At 35.7% G+C, this 20544-nt stretch overlaps 3 protein-coding genes across 4 annotated transcripts in view; 2 read left to right on the top strand and 1 right to left on the bottom strand.

Moving 5' to 3' along the window:
* Positions 1–20544, top strand: part of LOC134855606 (snRNA-activating protein complex subunit 3-like) — a 495355-nt gene that overhangs the window by 308585 nt on the left and 166226 nt on the right. The gene's annotated exons all lie outside the window — the stretch shown is intronic.
* The window catches only part of LOC134855458 (uncharacterized), a 163905-nt gene that overhangs the window by 63330 nt on the left and 80031 nt on the right, over positions 1–20544 (top strand). The gene's annotated exons all lie outside the window — the stretch shown is intronic.
* LOC134855370 (uncharacterized) overlaps positions 7492–20544 on the bottom strand; it is a 39564-nt gene continuing 26511 nt past the window's right edge. For both annotated transcript variants that reach the window (XM_063871874.1, XM_063871872.1), the window contains exons 2-3: positions 14365–14711; positions 7492–9224 (exon numbers count right to left, since the gene is read on the bottom strand). In XM_063871874.1, coding sequence (XP_063727944.1) covers positions 7528–9224; positions 14365–14644 — 1977 coding nt within the window. In that variant the 5' untranslated portion in view covers positions 14645–14711 and the 3' untranslated portion in view covers positions 7492–7527. The remainder of the gene's footprint in view (positions 9225–14364; positions 14712–20544) is intronic.

Here is a 20544-nt window from a genome sequence, read left to right as displayed (position 1 = left end):
GAAAATGTTTTTTATCATGCAAAACTTAAAATTTTGGCTATTAGTTTTGTAAAATTCGGCTCATAGTTTTTGTCTTATGGAAGTTTTGATTGAATTGCCTGACGGTGTAGGTTGAATTTGATTGGCTGATGTTAGCCAAACAGATTCGACTGCGTAAATGTAAGCTCAAGATAATAAAGTATTGATTTTGGGCCGTTTTGTGCACAAGACCCAGGAATTTTTATATGTATGAAAATTGTATCTTAGCTGGTTTTTCATAAACTAAAGTTAATTTCTGTTTCTAAATTTATTTTTTGAAAAATTTTGGTTCTGTTTGTACTAAACACAAGCGACAAAAACATTGGTTTACCCTAAGCACCAAAACTTGTACGGTCTTGCGTTTAATATGCATAGGAAAACGACCTGAATTATCTTCAAGATGTCTTCCACAAAAGATATAACATAAGTAACAAACTTTCAAAAGTTGGTGAATTTTTTCAACGACGATTATGTTAAAAATTTGAATTTTTAATTTATCAGACATTGATCAAGGCATAACTAAACGCGTCATAGAAAAAATACGGCTTTTCAGCGTTTTTTAAAAAAAATTCATAACGCGTTAAGGAAAAAACCTAACATTCGTGTATCAGGACTACTTCATCATGTAATTAGAAAGAAAAGCTGCAGAAATTAGTTTATATCTAATTTTACCCATTTTTCAAAACTGTATGAAAAATATATATGACAAGCATTTTCCCATTCATTTGATGTTTGGAATTTTATGATAAGCATTTTCGGTGTATGGAGGTCAACCCAGGTAATGCCTTCAATGAACCTAATTTTTCACATCGCTGGTCAGCAAAAAATTCGTAGAAACGAGAAACGAAACTTTCTGACAGTAAAACCTAAAATGATTCATTACATTGGCTATTTTTCAATACGAAGCCATACTGTGCACTGGATATGCGCACAACTTTGTGTCTGTATGTTCTTGAGTTCCAGAGACAAATCTTCAAACATGTTAAGTTTTGGTGGGAATGATCAAATGAAAATAGAGAACAAAATAATTACAAAGGAAACGTCCTTGTTGCGGAATCCGCTTACAATGCACAAAATGCACAGTTTAATCTCGTAAGGTTTTTGGCAAAAAAGCTAGAACAATTAATGAAAATCGAGAACTAAAATTTAAAAAATTCCCTTAAAACGTTTTCCAAATGAAGTACGTTCTCCTCTCTCAAGTAAAGGGAAAGTCGTTGACCGGTTGAGCCACATAACCAGAGTCAGGAAACTCGTGGTAGCTCATTTCCAGATGCTCGGAAACTTCCTCCATCCTTCGCCTTGTTCCAAGATGGTTCTCTGATGTGTCATTAGATGTTCGTTGAAATCCCTTCGCATCACCTCCACCATGTGCCAGACTCTAAATTCGTACCAATTGGGATTGAGATTGGGATTGAGATTGCAATTTGTACCAAAAAACTCCAGAGACAATATCTCGCACTTGAAATCAGACTAGATCAGGTGAAATTTGTACTGAGTATATGATGTTGCTTTTTTTGCACTGAGAAGACCAATTTGAGCAATAAGTTGAGTAAATGATGAGTTGAGAAATCAGTTCAGTAAAAACTAAAATAATAGTTGAGAAATCAGTTCAGTAAAATAATGAGTGGTCTAGAGCTAAGAGATGAGGTAGTTGACGGTAGTTCAATTTTTAAAAAAACTTTAGGGCTGAGAGAGGATGGAGTTGACGGTTAAGTTGAAATAATTGAATTTAAATTGAGTTAAATAAATTGAAAATAAAATGATTTTGAGCTGAGAGTGAGAGAAACTTTCAACTAGTGCTTAACAATCTGCATTAGTTTTCCTTATTTGGACTGCAGTCGTTTCCAATCAGATTCCAGCTTCATCTTTTAGACATGTTGTTTTAAAGCCGTACCCAACCAGCAATAAGGTTCCATTCTAAAAATTTTTCAGATTTTGTCTTTGCCAATCGCGAAAAATGTGTTGTGCAGTTTTGTTCTGGTTGTCGAAAAAATTATAAAAAAATTATCTTCTAAGGACTTAAATCTTAAAAAAAAGAAAAACTAAAGACACAAAAGAAACAACAAAATTAAATGACCACAGGTAAATTGCTGTAGAAATACAAAATTGCGCCGACTTAATTAACACAGGAAAAAAAGTTTATAACAGTAGCGTCTCTGCAAGTTTTTTCATCATTCAAATTGAGTTTTTGTAGATAATCAAAAAGGAAAAATGTTGATTTTTGAGAAAATAGTCAGTTTGTTTTGATTTGATGTAATTTTGGGAAGATAACTCGAAAGGATTAATTTTTTAAAGCAAATATCTGGAAACCTTACTCCAAAATTCACCATGCAGGATTTTGAACTTTTTGAGATTTTTTAAAAAAATTAAATAAGGAAGTTTGCTGGAGAGTTTTGAAAATTTGTGAATTGAGTAGCGGATAAAAGAAGACTTGTTAGTCTTTGATAAATTTCCGTACGACTTTTTGTTCAAAATCAATTTTTTGTGAATGAACAAATTTCTATCTTTGTCAGGTCAACTTCAGCTGTAAATTTCAACCGTTGATACTCAAATTTTAGTTCAAAAGTAAATTCTTTGATTGCGAAAAAATTATCCAAAGAGACCTTTACTTAGTCCGATAACTTTATTTTATACTACAAAAACGTCCAAAATTTTTCAAAAGTACTAAGTGTTGACACTTATTCCATCAATAAAAAAATTAATTGTACTTTTTCTTTTCTCTTATGAGGTGACCCGAGAAAAATCAATTGTTTTTTTTAAATTTTTTTAAAAAATTGTGTAAGGTTTTGAAAAAGAACAAACGGATCACTGTAAGAAGTTAGTGGACTCTGATTGTTTAATATTCAAAAAACAATGTTAAAAAAACAAAACTCAATTCTGATTGGTGGTTTTTTTCTAAGCAACAGCGAACTTGTTCCATTTTGATTTTTTCTGTGGCGCTAGAAGCAATTGCTTTAATACTTACTACAAATATTTTGTTTTACTTTCAATTATTTTCAATATTTCAATTTAAGTGTAAAAAAGGTATTGATTTTTTTTGGGACATTTCAATTCTCCCAATTTTGTAGGTACCATATACTTTTTTTAATTTTAGCACAATGCAATTGTCCCAAAAAATTTTTTTTGGTTGCCGGCACTCAACAGGAATGAAGAAGTGAAAGGCGACGACTGTGGTAAAGAAAGAGTACAGGAGAACCAATGCAGCTCGACATTGCAAGAGTATCGTGGAAAAGTTATTTCTTGTCCGGAATGTAATTATTGTACTTACAAACAGCAAAAAATGAAGTTCCAAAAGAGCAAGAAGCACTTAAAATTAAACCCAAAATAAACATTTGGTATATTGTGTGAGAAAGAATTTCGAAGCTAATATTCACTTCAACAACGTCGTAGAAAAAATCACGGGTTGAAAGCAGGAAAAGGAGTGTTTTTTTTTCGCTAATTTAATTAAAATCTTGAAAGTGAGGAGGATAGAGATCAGCTACGAGTTGAGTTGAATGCCAGTCAAGTTTTTTTGACAGATACTGAGATAAAAATGGACGTCACATGGTATTGAATTTTTAACTCTACAAACTTGATCCTAATCTAGATAATGAAAAACTGGATCAAGTCTTTGAAAAACTTTATTGCTCTGCATATTTTGACATTGCCTTGAGATTTGTGTTACGCAAAACAGAAACCGATGAATAGAGTTACTTCTACGCTCATGAGAATAGCATACTCCAAGATAAATCTATGCTACTCTGTTTTAAAGCAAAAGTGACGAATATACAAATCAAAGTCAAAAAGCAAGATATCCTTGAAGTTGTAGACAAGGGAGACAAAACAAAAAATGGCAATTCAAGTTGGTCACTAGTCTGCTAAGAAACGTACCGACTGGATGTCCAGATTCAATGATTCTGGAACAACTTTAGAGAAATAATCAAGTAAACTGTTTGATTTCGAATCAAAACTGAAAACAAGCATCCTATGACATTTTATGTTTTTTTTTCGAGCGCATGCAGTTCATTTTCATGGAAAAACTAATCTTTAAACATCCACCTCCAAAATCTTTAATGAGTTTCGATTGAAAACTACCAAAATTTGAAGATGTAGTAGAGAAAAGCAGATTCATCTGCGATACCGACATTGAAGCTGGAGACTTTCTTGGAGATTTAGCTCAGAGAAGTATCGATAAACTTGAGAATACAGTAAAGCTTCTACGATACAACACCCACTTTACTTACGTCAGAAACATTGACCACTTTTTCAAATGATTCCGACGCCCAACATGCGATACAATTTTCCACAGGTCTTACTAGCTCAACAGGAATCTTCTACGATGCAAAGAATGAATCTCAAGCATTTACCCTAGAAATGTTTATAGTCAGAAATGATGGCCTGAAAATTGAGTTTACTAAAGAACTATTCGCCATTTTTCTTTTTGAATCCATTTGCGTGCCATCCAAAAAACTATAACCAATCGAACCAATAGTTTGTATCGGGAAGGAACAATCCATATCATTATCAACTTCATCAAAATTACTTGACAAACCTATATTTTTGTGCGACAAGATCTATAATCCAACTATTTTGATTCCGTGGAGAACTTGCATCTGTTGGCGGAGAAAAATAAAGCAGAGCTGCGATCAAAAAATTTTGGAAATTGAAAGTTACATCAAAAAGCGTCTAAACACAAATTTTAGCATCCCCAATGAACGGAGCACTTTCAATTAAAATGGAGCAAAAGAACACGGGGACGAATTTATCGCGGATGAGGAAGAAACGTACGCATCCACTCGCTTTCTCAGGATTCAGAAAAATCAGTTGGTTGATTTAAGGCAGTGTCAGCAGAGATTTTATCAGTATTTGACTTCAGCAGTGGTTGGTATGATATAGACCTCAATGAATCATAAATCGTTCCTCACTCGTCAACCGACTATACGTCTCACCCAGGTTTTTGAGTAATTGCGACTTGTATGAAAAAATACGGGAATGTTTGACCGGTGGTCGCTCAGTAGTTTTTACAAGGAAAACAGTAGCAAACGAGACGTTTGATTGAAAATCAAACAACTTGGGTAAATCAATCGTTGTGATTGAAGCCAATCAGCTCTTTCCTTATTCCATGTGACAGGATTTGCCCACAGGCTTGTATACAAGATGGGAATGCAATGAAGAAATGCAAGACTTTAAGGCAAGGGATGGTAATTGCAACCATTGTAAGACTGTTTTTAAAGCAATGGTTTGTCTTTTTTTCCATTTTTGTCCTTGACAAGAAGCTAGACTTAGCCTAACTGATTACGATATCAAACTAGAACTTAAGAAAAAACCAAAGGATGAGCTTCAAAAAAAGTTACACTCGTAAAAAAGGATACTCCATAGAGTAAATGTTGAAGTGTAGATGGTGGGATCAATTTAAAAATAACGTAAACGTGAAAAGTCACGTTGGAGCGTATTTTCTCTTCAATAGAATACTTTCGCCCAACTCATTTCTGCAAAGCATTAGACTTGAAACGAATTTTGGCCAGGTACAATGTGATCTGAGTTTTGTCTAAAAAAGATTCTGCAGCTTCCCGCTTATTTTCAAAAACATTGATGCTACCAGAAACAAAATTGGGAAATATATGAAGACATATACGGAAGAAAACGATTTGATAGAACAACCGCAACTTGTCGAGTTGATATCGAGGTTCAATTTAATCAATGAAATAATTTATCACAAAATTTGTCAACTTTTAGTTGGATCTTGGAAAACAGTGTACAGATATTAATCGAATCATACAATACACACCGCGTAAAGTATTCAACAGTTTCGTTCGGCCTCTTTTTGATGCTAGGCGAGCCAGTGATGAAAATCTACTATCTGGCGTGGTAGCCGAAACAAGGAAACTGCTAGGAAATGGTTCCTATGACTATCAAATAATAGACAGATCAAAACATACATACAAAAAGTCTTGAACACAAAAAATTCTGTGAGGCTATTAACAACCAGTTACTAGAGACTCAAAATCCTAGCTAAAGATTTCTATGAAGCGAACTTTGTCAAATCTTCTGTAGATCCTCGTGAACCAATTAAAGTAGGATTCTTCATACTTCCGTATGACAAGTCGGGAATGTTGGAACTCTATTAAACTTTTTTGATCAGTTTTGCAACGTCAATAATTTTGAAGAACTCGAAAAGGATGCAGATTTACTCTTTTTAGCTTTGGCAGAAGAATATTTAGATAAATGTATTATTCCCAGCAAGCGAGCAGAATGGACTGAAAAGCGAAGCAAAGACTGTCGAGACAATTTCAGAGCAGATGCAAAAAAAAGTTTCCCCGTACATGCTGCTCATGGGTTAACAACATTATTTTGTTTTTTGATTAGGAAAACGTTAAGAATCTAAAACATTGCTGTATCGGTAAATCGGGCGCCAAAAATTTTTTGAAACCCAAATTTTTCTCAAAATTTACCATTTTACCATCTCAAACTGTGAAACCTATAAACTTAAAACATTGAGAAAGCTATTCCTTATCTTAATACAATGAATTTCTTTTACTAATTTTTATACACAGGGAAATCTATACATTATCCTGATACATGGAAAAATAGGGCTCCGAAAAAGACTTACCATCTGAAACTTGGTATATTAATACTTTGGGAAACCTATTCCCTATCTTATTACATTGGGAAACCTATTCCCTATTTTATTACGTAGGGTGAAGACCGGATTGTCTAAAACCTATGTTAATACATGGGGGTTTTCAGGCCCGGGCTGTACTGCCCCGACATATACTACTAACTTGTAATTTTATCATCTTACTGCCGCTCCATACACCTTAAAAGGCAAACGGAACATTCAGGGCTCGAGCATACGAGCAGTCCTGTTTTAATAGTTCGGTATTAAGGCAAAATCTACCACAAATTACTTCAAAGGGCGTGTGAGAAGATGATTCCGCTCAGTTTGTGGGGTGTGGAAAGATGATACGGACATAATTCCGCCTTTCACGGGATTTGGAGTTGTTTGTGGAGTTTTTTGTATTCAAAATGATATGCGCACAATTACTTGCGCACTGCGGACATCGATCCTTTGCGACACGACTACGCTACCCTGACTCGGAAACGAGTCTAATTATACTGCTCATTTAACAGTCTGATGCATATTAATGGAAACTGTTCACGAAAAGAAAAATATTCATCACTACAAAATCGTTCCAAAACGAATGAAGACAAGCTAGTTCATTTTAATTTCGTAGTCTCACGCTTGATGTTTGACATTGTATAAAAAATTATATTTTTCCATTTTAACCAACAACTTTTCGACACACTTTAAGGGAATCATCACCGACTTCAATCCACCCCCCCCCCCCCGGCGATTTGGCTCCAACATATACTACTTGATACATAGGGTTGAAACCGTCTACCCTATCTTGATACAAGGAAGTCTACCTAACCCCCCCCCTCCCTCCCGCGCTGTCTAGCTGCGAAAAATACTACTAATGTATAAGTGTTGAGATGAATTATTTGAGCTATACATTGGTATCAAAGTGATTAATATCCAGATTCATGTGGATTGAAGTCCAATTTGAGTAGTACTGGTCGACCTTCAATTATATCTCCACTGAGTGCAAAAAGGGTTGAGTCATCAGTAGAACACAATGGAGTGAGTTTTTTCTCTAGGGGTGACATTTTATGCACTTGTAGTTGTGTCTCATGTCCAGTTTCCACATTCTTCAAGTCTGTCTCGAGGTCTACTTTGTACACACGTGTGTGTTCAATATTATAATCCCCCACCCATAGATATCCTTCAAGTGGTTGTCCAAATGGTATCCAAACAAGGGAGAATACACGATCCACTCCAGTGAGTATCACATACTTCACATTCGCTGTACTGTCTGCAGAAGAGGAGGGTGAAGACGAAGAAGAAGATGTTTGATTGTGAAGTGATTGTGGTGGCAATGAGACCACTGCCACTTTATTTGAATCATTTCCACAACTGAGAAGGAGAGTGGTCTCATTGACCAACACACAACCACTCCAATACAAACCTTCCTTCAGTTTAATGTTCAGATGTGACAGAGTGTGGACTCTTCTCACTCTATTTCTGTAAATGGCCACACTATCCCACTTAAAATTACCAAACCTACATCTATAATCAAAAACTGCCAATGCGATTGTGTCTCTCTTTGATACCAAGAACCAAGATATTTTCTCCCCATTGAGTCCTCTTGTGTCTAACTCAGTGTTGCTGCTGCCTTTCTTCTTCAGACTGCACTGGTCCAACTCCTCCACACTCATCACATATCGTTTCTTCTGTCTAACCACTCCATACATAGTGTTGTTTACTTCGTCCATACAAATGTCCCACAAATAATCGTTGCTTCCCCTGATCTTCCACTCCATCGTCCTCTTCAGTTCCAACTTGTCATTGGCCTCGTTCACACCAATTACACTAATCACACCTCCTTCTAACCAGCTGAAACACATCACTTCTCTTGTCTCCCAATTATATACTGCCTTCTCACACCAAATTTTCCCATTCAGCTTCCCTGTTTCTTTCACTCCAACCAACACTCTCTCCTTCCTCTCGTCTTTCTTTTCTACAGCCCCTCCCCCCACATTCTCACCCACTCCTACACTTATCCCTCCTTCTGAACTGCTACTTCCAACGTTACTCCACCCATCAGCTCCACTTGGCCTACTATCACTAGCTGACGCCCCAATTCCACCCTCTGCAATCAGCTGCGCTGGTCCACCGACCGCAGAGCTAGAACTCCTATCATCCTCATGAGTCGCCACTGTGTCGCCGAATATGTCTTCAAACGAACGCTCAATTTTACCGAATTGATCAAGTAATTTAGCCTTGAACTTCTGAATATCAGCCATCTGACATTTCAGTGAATTTCGCACATAAATTGAAACTTCCTCGATAGCACGCGTGGATTCGCTTCTCAGGATGGCTTCCCGTTTCCGCTCGACTGTTCCAATTTGAGTCACAACCGTCTCCCACTCTTTTAAAAAGTCACGTAGCCTCTCACAATCTTCTCTGTAATCTGAGATACGTGACTGGATTCTCAGCTGTGGCTCTAAGTAAACGCTCAAGGTCGTGACTCCGTGAGATTTCCAGTCTTTATGATCTTGTTCCCAGCAAACTTCGCAAATTGCCCTGGAGCATGGGTTGCAGTAGAATCGCACTGCTTTGCCAGGGTGTTTTTCGCAGAAGTTCACAGATGGAGTTTCCGTCCTTTCTGAAAAAAAAATCATTTCTACGATATAAAGAAATCTCGAACTTAGCCAAAAATTACAAGAAAAAGCATATGAGTAACTGCGAGTTTTTTCTTTGTTAACTATTACGCAAAATCTTTCTCGACGCGCTATTCTGTGTCTTAGAAGAGCCGCTGTCGATCCATTTGGAACAGACTCTTACGTATCTTTTGATTTCTGTTGTGGCTTAAAAATTTTGACCACACTGTACAGCAATAAGCATTTATCGATCAAGGTGGCTTTTAAACATCCTCATTATCAACTAACAACTACCAGCTCCGTCGTATCCGATTTAGCAAAGTTCCAGACAAGAATTCTTGAAATTATTTAGAAAACTATACAAGATTTTGACTCATATTCAATATTGGTGATCATAGCGTTGTTTTGTATTCAATATTACGATGCCAAGCTCGTTTTTTTTAACTGAGCACAGTTTTGTGCTTTCAAGTGTCTGAATTCAATGGACTCATTTTTTGTATATTTTTAAGACTTTTGTCAGTGGGTTCCATAATCAAATGATCCCTGCACAAAATGCCGACAAGTTAGTTGCTGTCAGTGGTTCCGCGGACAAACGTATTTTGTTCATCGAAATTGATTTCATTAAAAGTAGCTGGATTCCACCATTTGTCAGTGAATTCCGCGGTCAGTTTATACTTTTTGTCAGTGGGTTCCACTGTTTGTTAGTGGGTTCACCAGCCAATTTTCTTTCTGTCACTTGATGCCAGAATTACATGTATCGGACCCATTTTTTATTACTTGATTCATAAATTGTGTAATCAACGTATCATCTGCATTTTGAATTTATTTCGCTTTAGTTTTATCCCCCTTTTTCACTAATGAGAAAAGCCTATTCATGATTACCCCCCAGCATTTGCGACATTAGTCTTATTTACTGAGGGGTAAGCCCCCCTCTTGTCTCATATGCTGATATAATTTGTCTTCTAAATTTTAAATTGAACAGAAATGTACTCAAACTTGAAGGGGATAGGTTTATTCCACATATATAAATCGGTTAACGAAAAATGGGTCCGATACTTGGTGCATCAATTCAACTTCCGCTTGTCGAACAGAAAGAAAAATTGGCTGCAGAATCCACTGAAAAACAGTGGATTCCGGTGATTAAAAGAGTAAAATGACCGCGGAAACCACTGAAAATTATTGAAATCCAGCGACATCTAATGGAATCCGTTTCAACGGCCAGAACACGTTTGTCCACCGAATCTACTGACAAAAAATAACATGTCGGATCTTTGTGTAGTGATCATTTGATTGTGGAATCCAATGACAGAATGAACAATTGACTTAGATGCTGGAGGCGTGGGGATTTTAACTTGAAGGGAATTGTCTCAGAAAAATAATAAACCCAGCAGCAAAAATTATCCCGTCAAAAAGATAATTATGCGTTATCCAATGAACAATTTCAGAAACCAATTTTGTAAATTTTTTACAAAGTTAGGAAAACCAGGCGACAAGCATACTTATTCCACAAACATGTAAACAATTTGCACACAACATAAAACATTTTAACTAGAAAACACCCAAGATAGTTTTTTAAAGCACAGCAGCATAAATATTTTCATTTTACTAAAGAAAACACGGGAAAATTACAAAAGAAATTTGAAAAAAGTATGAATCGTTAGATAAAAATTTGAAAAAAAATAATAAAAATTTGAAAAAAATGAACAACGTGAGAAATCAAATTAGAGAAATCAAACTAGTTTTTTGTTAAATAATTATTTAATTAGCAGTTGGAAAAGCTGATGCACTTCTCTCATGCATGACTACCCGGGGTCACGTCCTCAAAAGAAAAAAGCTACAATCATACAATTTCATAAATGGCGACTATAGAAAAAATGCTTATCATACGATTTACATACAAAATTTAAAAACTGTACTAAACGTTTTTAGAGAAATACTTTTGATCTATTTCCGTTTTTGAATTTTTCTGCTCAATAAAAATATGCTTTTACTTTTGGTCAAAAAAATGCTTGTCATAATAGTTTCATATATAAAAAATGTATGACCTGCATTTTTTGATCAGCAAAACACAAATTTGAGGTAAAAAATTGTTCATCCCTTTTTTGGTTGAAAATTTGTTTTTGTGCTCAAATATAAATTTATGCGATAAAAAATGCGTACAAAATTTGTTTTTGTTTTGTGCTAATAAGGTAGTCCAGGATGATTTTTTCACCAAAAAAATCCAAAATCACAAAAAAGTGTATTTTTTTGTACAAGCGATTATTATTTCGTTTTTTCATTTCCTAAGATAAAAATAAATTTGATAAAAAACAGGCCTTTTTTTCTTAACTACCAAAACTTTCAAAACAAAAATTATCCAGGCATATACAAAAAATTTCATTTTTGGTATATAATCCCTGTGAAAATGTAAAAAAAATTAACGTAGGCGGCAAAAATCAACAAATGCAGTTTATCTGCGTGGTAACTGCCAGATACACTCTGGGTTTTCTTATGACAAAAAGTCAAAGGTTAGTGCTTCGGTTGAAACACAAAATTTCAAAACAAATATTTTTTGGTATTTTCATTTATGCTTGTCATACAATTTCATAGAACGGAAAAATTGCCTATCATGCTGTTTTCATAGTTTTTTTTTGCTTCATGAAAAAGTGTGAAATAGTTTGATAAGCATTTTTTATAATACTAAATAGTATGATAAGCGTTTTTGTCAACCCGTGTATCAATTAGGAAAGTGACAAAAGTTTTGATGAGGACCTTAAACTCGCAGTTGAGTAAAATCGCCAATAAAATTGACCATCACACTCCTTTTTAATAAGCAAATAGGCACTAAAAGTTTTAAATTGAAGCCCGAAACAACAAGCAATATAAAAAAATTTGAAATTAAAAGATACAGAAAACATGAATAAACAATGTGCGAAGTCAATTCGATAAAATCATCATGATTCCCAAATGAGAAACATTAGATTTAGTAGTTTAAGATTCTTCAGACCAAACCACAAAACCACTAGTTATCAACAAAAAGACCAGTAAATGCAGATATGAGAAACAAGATAAGCAAAATGATACGTCAAAAACATCTAAACACTTTTAAAAAATTCATTTTCTCCAAACCTTCAATTATTACTCGGGTTGACATCCATCCACCGAAAATGCTTATCATATATTTCCATACAACAAAATCATTATCATACATAAAATTCCACATATCTAGTGTATGGAGAAAATGCTTGTCATACAATTTTCATCCTTTTTTGAAAAACAAAAGAAAAAACTAAACCCTTTCTGCGGCTTTTTGAGAACAGTCTAGCAGACTGAAAAAAAAGAACTGATTTACTATCATTTTTTAAAAATGCTTACCATATAATTTCCATATATGGAAGTTGTAGGACTGGCATTTTTTTGGTGGCGTCACAAAATTTTTTCCATGTAATTTTGGACTTTTGCCCCAAAAATATAAGTTTTTTTTCAACACCACATAGAATAATTTTGTACGCAAACATACATTTTCCAAAAAAATTTTTTGCATGCAAAATATATATTTTTTGTGTGCTTAACGTAGTCCTGGATACAATAAAATTGGCTTTTTTCTCTTTTCTCTTAATTTTTTTTTCAAAAACGCTGTAAATTCCTATTTCTTTTGTATGGCGTGTTAATTTATGCCTTGATCAAGGTCTGATATTTGAAAAAAAAATAGATAAAATAATCATCATTGAAAAATTTTGCCAAAAATTAAAAGTTCGTTAGATCATTTGTGAAAGACAGCTGGCAAACAATTCAGGTCGTTTTCGTAAATGGAAGACCGTCCAGTTTTTGGTGCTTTGAGTTACCAAGGTCTTTGTCACTTATGTTCGGCTGCAAACACAACCCATAGTTTTACAGAAAATAAATTTAGAAACAAAAAACAAATTTTTGGTTTATGGAAAAAACACCTATCATACAATTTGTATTTATGTGAAATTGTTGATTATAGAGATTTCGTACATTTTTGTGTACGTATGGAATTGAATGAAAAGAAATTTCCCAATTATGAGAATTGTATGATAAGCATTTTTGGTCAACCCGAGCAAGTAGAAACAGCTGAGGTACACCGTTGCCAAATCAGATCCACAAAGGCAGAAACAGATCATACTCAATGCGGTACTAAGATGAACATAGATTTCAACCACCAATATATTCAAACAAAACAAAAATCAAACAAGGATAGCCGGTTACTGTGCAAGTAGCACAGAATGTTCCGAGCACAGTCTTAAAAAATAAAAAAAGTTTATTTTTTCAAATAAACACCGTGATTGAAAAAATCTGAGAAAAAAAAGAACTAACTGCCCTTCCCCTCGAGATAATCCTAGATCCTCTCCTCATTGTTTAGAATGTTTTTTTTCCAAATTGGTGCAGTTTTTTTGCTTGGTTTAATTAAAGGATCTGACTTTAAAAAATAATTTAGGCATATTGGTCAGTCAAAAGATTATAGTCAAATTGAACAAAAAACTCCAAAAACTAGTTTACTTGCTGGAAATTATGTTTCAAAGTCTCAAATGATTCAGCTGGTATGCCCGCTCGCTTATTTTATTCGATCAATACAGACAAAAATCAAGAATTTCAAATTGGTTTTTTTGACATTGTGAAAAATTTGTGGAAACTTTTTTTTTGTATTTTTATGATCCATGTTTTGATATCCACTTGAAACTGAAATTGGACTCTTCTGAAAGCAGAAATCTTCCGGTAAAATCACTCTGAGAAAAGGGATGTTTCGTCAATAAGATGATTTGGATCAAATACAGTTACCGTCGAATAAAAATGATCTCCAACTTATCGCTTTTGCAGTATTTCTTAGGAACTATTGAGATTTAGGAAAAAATAAAAGACTAAGATCAGTATTGAGTTTAGAAGTTGCACGCAACTATTCGGCCCAAAGTTTGATCTAAACGGTATAATTAATCCGAAGTTACTCTGTGGGGTAACCCAACTCATCAATCAACTCGCCATAAAAACAAAGATGTCTGGAATGTTCGAGCGAGAATATTAGAAGAATGCATTTGGAAAGGAAAAATCCTAATTTCGAAATACAATTTGTGTCGTAACTGAAAATTTTGTTGTCAACCATCATTTTTTTCCAAGCTCTCCTATGAAGTTATCAAAAAATTAGCTTGCCTTCATATGGAGGAGGTGGTATAATGAAGGCGATTATGGGCCTCACTGGCAAGTTTGAAACCTGGATACGCTCATCGAAGCTAGTCTGATGACTGCGACAATGTTGCACCGGACACTTTTGTTCTGTACTTTCCTCTAGCTTCTCGGCACATATGATGCAGATGCAATGTCCACAAGGTAGTTCAGGGGCCTGTCCTGTCAGTTTGATCCCACAGTCGGGACACTCGAGGGGTGATTGTGAACATGAACTGCTAGTTTGATTTCCCGATGCAGACTCCATTTTTTCGAAATAGATAAACTTCAATTGTCGATTAGGATTGTAAGCAGACACAAGCGTGAAGATCAGTCTGAAAGCAAAAAAAAATCTCGATTAGAATAATCATCCAAAAAATTACCTCTTTTCCCACATAGAATTCACAATTTTAAGCAATAAAACTGACGCAACTTGATACCACACATGATTAGCATTTGGCAAGAATTTTGGTTAATTATGGTTTTAAATGCGTTTTCCTTTTGTATTTTTGTTATATTTTAATCATTTAATTGAAAGTCTTGAGTAAAACTAAAAATATTTTTTTCTGATTATCTTTGTCATCTTTTATAATTCAAATATAGTTTAAGTGGTTTGTGTCCGAATAGTAAGCATATCAATCGCTGAGCTAGCATGCACATTTGTTTTCCAAAAATTGCTTCATAGTCTGCTATAATGCATTTCCGAAAAAGATCACTTCGCCTGTTTTTCTTTCAGTTTGACAAATGGAACCACCTGGTCCCTTCGATCAGTAGAAATACGACGACAGATAATATCCCATCTGATTATGTCAATTACAATTTGGTCAGGTCGATTAGATCGAAAAAGAGCGCCGAATACGAGTTGCAGGCGCAAAACTACCAATTGTAATCAACGGGAAAAGTACTAGCGAATGGATCGATAGCGGAAACCCGATACGGATCTTCACAGTCAGAGAGCTCCGGAATTTTCTAGGCTCCTCTGCAACGAAACTATGCTATTTAACAGCGGAGGATCATGAAGTCCGAGATTACGGAAACAATCCACTCAACTTGCAACGATGAATGTGAACCTTGCTTCCAGTGGCTGGCCGACGTCAGCATCCATCAAAGTGATTGGAGGAGACCGCTCATCAACAATTGGACGTGACTGGTTGGCTGAGTTGGACACCGGAGGAGCACGTGATGGCAGTACAAGATGAGAATGCCGAGGGAGACAAAAAGTTGGACCCGTGACAGGATTTTTTGTAAGCAGTTCTCAAATCTTTTTTACACGTGTTGGTACAGTCAAAAACTATACGGTGCAGGCAAAACTTTGAAAAACACAACACCTTTTCAGCAGAAAGGTCGACAAGTCCCCATGACATTAAAAAAGAAAGTAACTTGGGAGATTAATAAATTGTTGCACCAAGGGCGCATCGAAAAACTCGACCACGCTTAGGATCAAAACTTTGTTTCTCCGATAGTAATAACGGTAAAAACTTCGGTTCTGTACCATTTGCACGGAAAGCTCGTAAACCAAATAAACAAGTGCATAAAATATATAGCAAAAGCCGAATATCGAGGAGCTTATGAACACTTAGACGAATAGAATATGTCACTAAAGTTGACAAAACGCAAATTCGTGCAAAAAGAATGTGAGTGGCACAAAATCAGCTCAGGCACAAAATCGGGGTAAGGCCGAAATACTGAACCGATCAGAACATTGAAACCGCCTCGCACACTGTCACAACTCAAATCATATTTGACTTTGATCCATAGTTTACGCCGGCGCTGGCTGAATCCTTAGCGCCGTTACGCCCGCTACTCAGCAGAAAATTTTTTTTTCCGGACACGGAATCCAAGCGGCAATCAATATCTGGATTGCCAGCTGGCGAAACTGTGGAAATGAAAATTTTTGATGTACACAAAGATTTTTGAACAGCGTGCGTTTCAAGCCATAACGCATTTGGAGCTGCGCTAGAACAATTCAAAGGATGGCGGTCAATCTCAATTTCATGGCTTTATTTAAATGACGACGGAAATCGGCACTCAATAAATGATATGAAATTGCTGGTGGTAGTATGGCGGGCCGATTTTTTTCTAAATTAATTTTTGGGACGGACTTTTTAAGTTATTACCCACCATAAAGCGTTGGTATCTCTATTGAGCGTGAAAAATAGGAAAAACAAATAGCATGCGATAGACGCTCAACCAATCAAAAGTCAGCAATTTGCATACACCGACGCTCACGCGCAAAAAATCGAAAACAGTAGGAGCGATTATTGATTTAGAAGACGGCAGCAAGAGTTTAATCGAACATAAAACTGAAACAATGAAGAAAACACTCCGAAAATTTGAAAAAATTGTGAGAGAGAATCCGAGTGTCAATACGAGTGACAGCGGAGATGATGAAGTGGAAAATTAAAACTGGAGAGACCCAACTGCCTGTAATTACGACGGAAACAAATAGCACGAAAACGAACACCGTCCTATTTCTTCCTTCGGGGCTCAATGGAGAAAACGTTTCTCCGGTGAATAATATCTACAGTTCCCCTGTATAAAGTCTATAGTCTGTATAATGTCTATAGTCCCCCGACTGTGTAAGGTCCAGAAAAACACTGTCCTCCCTGAATTGTTTAAACTCAAATTCATTAGTTTGCAATTCGCCTCAGACCAGCAATTAAAAGCCACCTACGAGTTGGTAAAAGCAAAGGACGAAAAGGAAATCCATCAGAAAGTCCACAACATGACTCGGTACTCCTCGCAGTTTGTCAACGGTTTCCATGTACATGATAAAGTCCTACGGATGGACGACATGCTTGTTACGCCCACCACTCTACACAAAGTCATCAACAACAGACTGCACGACTATCGCCATGGCAGATCAAACATGTTCACAGCGGTGAAAGACATTTGGTTTTCCTATTTTAACCGGAAAACCGCGGTAATGGCGGAAAACTGTAGGAATTTACTGCAAAGGGTAATGAATTCAGACCTATATGTACATGGTAAGATCTATGTATATTTCCGGGACCAAGGGAGCCAAATTAAATATAGCATTTAGATTTCGGGTGGCCCTTTAATATTTAAAGAATCTAAAAAGTAGACAGATTCACGATTTGGCCATCAGCGGTGTTCTGCAAAGCAAAACACTCGGATCAGATCCTAAGGTTCCATAACTCATATATGAACAATCATGGGGTGCTGAAGAAAACTGACGTGGATCAAAAAAGTATTTTATGTCAAAGGAAGTGAGAAGCTGTTGTAACAGTGAAGGTGTAGAAATTTTACACTAAAACAGGAATCGACCATCGAGCAATGGGTTGTGTCGAACGAACAAAAGACAGCTTGAACAACTCAATCTTAACAATAACGCGCGAGGAAAAGTCGATATCCTTGGAGAAAAAGGCCTCGGAGCGTTAAGGCTTTGAGACAATACATTACTTGAGATTACACTATTTGAAGCACACCATGGTCGGAAATAAACACGGCGTTGAGAAACCTCATGAAAATAAAAACAATCATCACTAAGCAGCTTAAACTGGTCAAACGTACTTAAATCCAAAGCTGCCTGTTTATGTGAATGTGATCCGGTTGCACGGTGACTGCAGATTCCTGTCAGACTCAATGTGCGGTGACTGCACACGAAACCATCCGATTCAGTTAACGGACGATCAGGCAATGAACCAGGACAACGAACCGTCGGCAAGAATGACAGCGGGCCTTAGCAAAGCGGATGTATCATCGGGATGAGTGTTCCAACGAACGGATGACCAAAACCATAAAGTTAATAATTACTGAAAACTAAATTAGTCGCGGAGAGCGCGCATACAAAAAAGATTTCAACTGTGCATTATATATATTTAGCACACTGTCTAATTAAAACCAATTGACTTTCATCTGAAGTAATAATTCGTTCATACCGATGTGAATAATCTCTGAAGTCATGATCTTTAATCTCTTGATACTAAAAATGGGAAACTAATTCATTCAATTAAATCTTTCGCTGCTATTTCAATTTATGGACCCTGAGAGGTTATGGGCGATTTCGTGAAGAATTGAGACTCTACGCCTGACAGCATCAGAGAGTAAAATTCTACGGTGGTTTGTATGAATAGGATTTCAAGAGAAAGAAAAGAATTGGTTCGTATGAATTACAACTTTGAAAATAGAAGTTTTGAAAGAAAAGAGAAGTTTTGAAAGAGAAGTTTTACAATTCGAAATTTGAAGTGACATTTAACCATGGCACGAAGTATTCAAACAAGATTGGAAAAATTGACTTTTTCGGGAAATGAAAATGATTGGGAGTATTTTGCTGAGCAATTTGAAGCTCGTATAGTTCTTTTGAATTTAAAGAAAACCTTGAAGGGAACAGATGTTCCAGGAAGTAGTGAAAATGAGACTAATGTTAATGATAGAAAAGAACAATTGTGGTGTGAATTAATACAATGCCTTGATCGAAAGTCTGTAATGCTAATAAAACGCGATAAACCAGATGGTTCAGCGGCATGGAATCGGCTGCAAAGCTACTTTAAAAGTACGGAACGACCACGTGTTCAAAAAATGTTAAATGAAATTTCTAATTTGAAATTAGAGGCGAGCGAATCGATTAAGGACTACATACTTAGATCGGAAAATTTGCAAATGAATCTACAAGAAGCGGGAGAGGGTATTTCTGAAAAAATGATGATTGCAATGCTTTTAAAAGGACTACCAAAAGAATTTGATAATTTTACAACTGTGGTGAATTTTTCGAAAGCTGCAAAAAGCTTGGACGAGATTAAAAGAGATTTGTCAAATTTTGCCGAAACAAGCAAGACTTTTTTGCAGAAAAATTCAACAAATGAAACGTTTTTTAGTAATAAAACTATTAAATGCTACAGTTGCGGAAAGCAAGGTCATAGAAAACAGGATTGCAAGAAAGACATAAAATGCTACAATTGCAATCAAATGGGACATTTTGCTAGAGATTGTAGGAAAAATACCCAAAATAACCATTCAAATAGCAGCCATCAAAAACAGTTTACATCAAAAAATCAACAAAACAAAAGCCATTTTACTTCAGAAAATGAAAATACTGTCGACTTTTTCAGTTTTCATTCTAATGACAATGATTTTGGCGTAAATTCCGACAAATTTTGCTTGATTGATAGCGGTTGCTCTGCGCATATGTTTAAAACACGCGAATTTTTTACGGAACTTGATACGAATATTAATGGAAATGTTGGCTGTGCAAATGGAAGTAATTCAAAAATTGTGGGAAAGGGAAAAGTAACGTTTAAAGTTCAAACAAGTGATGGTCGATTGATAACTATAGAACTGAAAGATACTCTGTTTGTACCTACGTATACGGCAAATTTAGTTTCTGTGTCTAAACTTAACAGAAATAAAGCTGATGTAATGTTTGATGATGTTTGTCCCAGAATAATTTTACCAGATAGTTCTGAAATTTTGCTTCAAAATCAACGAGATCTTTTCAAAATGAAAATTGAACTGGCAAATGAACACTCTGTGGAAAATGTTGCAATGGTTGTTTCGAACATAGAAATTTGGCATAAACGGCTTGGTCATAATAATTTTGATGACATCAAGAAATTAGAAAATCTAACGGAGGGAGTTAAATTTAGCCAAAAGAAACATAATAACTGTGTTGATTGTCAAACTGAAAAAGCTAAGCGGAAAGCGATACCAAAAGTTTGGGGGACTAGAGCTACTGAAAAACTAGAAATTGTTCATACGGATATTTTGGGACCAATTGATACGATATCTGTAGACAATTTTAAGTACGCAATAGGTTTTATTGATTCCTACACAAGATTTTCTGCGGTTTACTTATTGAAAAATAAAAGTGATAGCACTCAGATGCTCAAACAGTTCATAGCGGATTATGTTAAACCAAAAACAATAGCTAGTGATAATCCAAAAGAGTTCAAATTTGGAAAGTTTAAACAGTTTTGTCTTGATAATGCCATAAGAACTGAATTTTCTGCGCCTTATACACCAGAGGAAAATGGTAAAATAGAGCGAACTTGGGGTAGTGTAATGGCAATAACTAGATGTCTTTTACAAACTGCCAGCATGGAAAAGAAATTTTGGTCTTTTGCATTGAAAACAGCTTTCTACTTGAAAAACCGAGTTTATCATTCTGCAATTGGGGTAACCCCATACGAAAAATTTTTCCAAAGCAAA

The sequence above is a fragment of the Symsagittifera roscoffensis genome, chromosome 10 (assembly GCF_963678635.1).
Source record: "Symsagittifera roscoffensis chromosome 10, txSymRosc1.1, whole genome shotgun sequence".
NCBI classification, from domain to species: domain Eukaryota; kingdom Metazoa; phylum Xenacoelomorpha; order Acoela; family Convolutidae; genus Symsagittifera; species Symsagittifera roscoffensis.
This window is presented reverse-complemented; position numbering and strand designations above follow the sequence as displayed.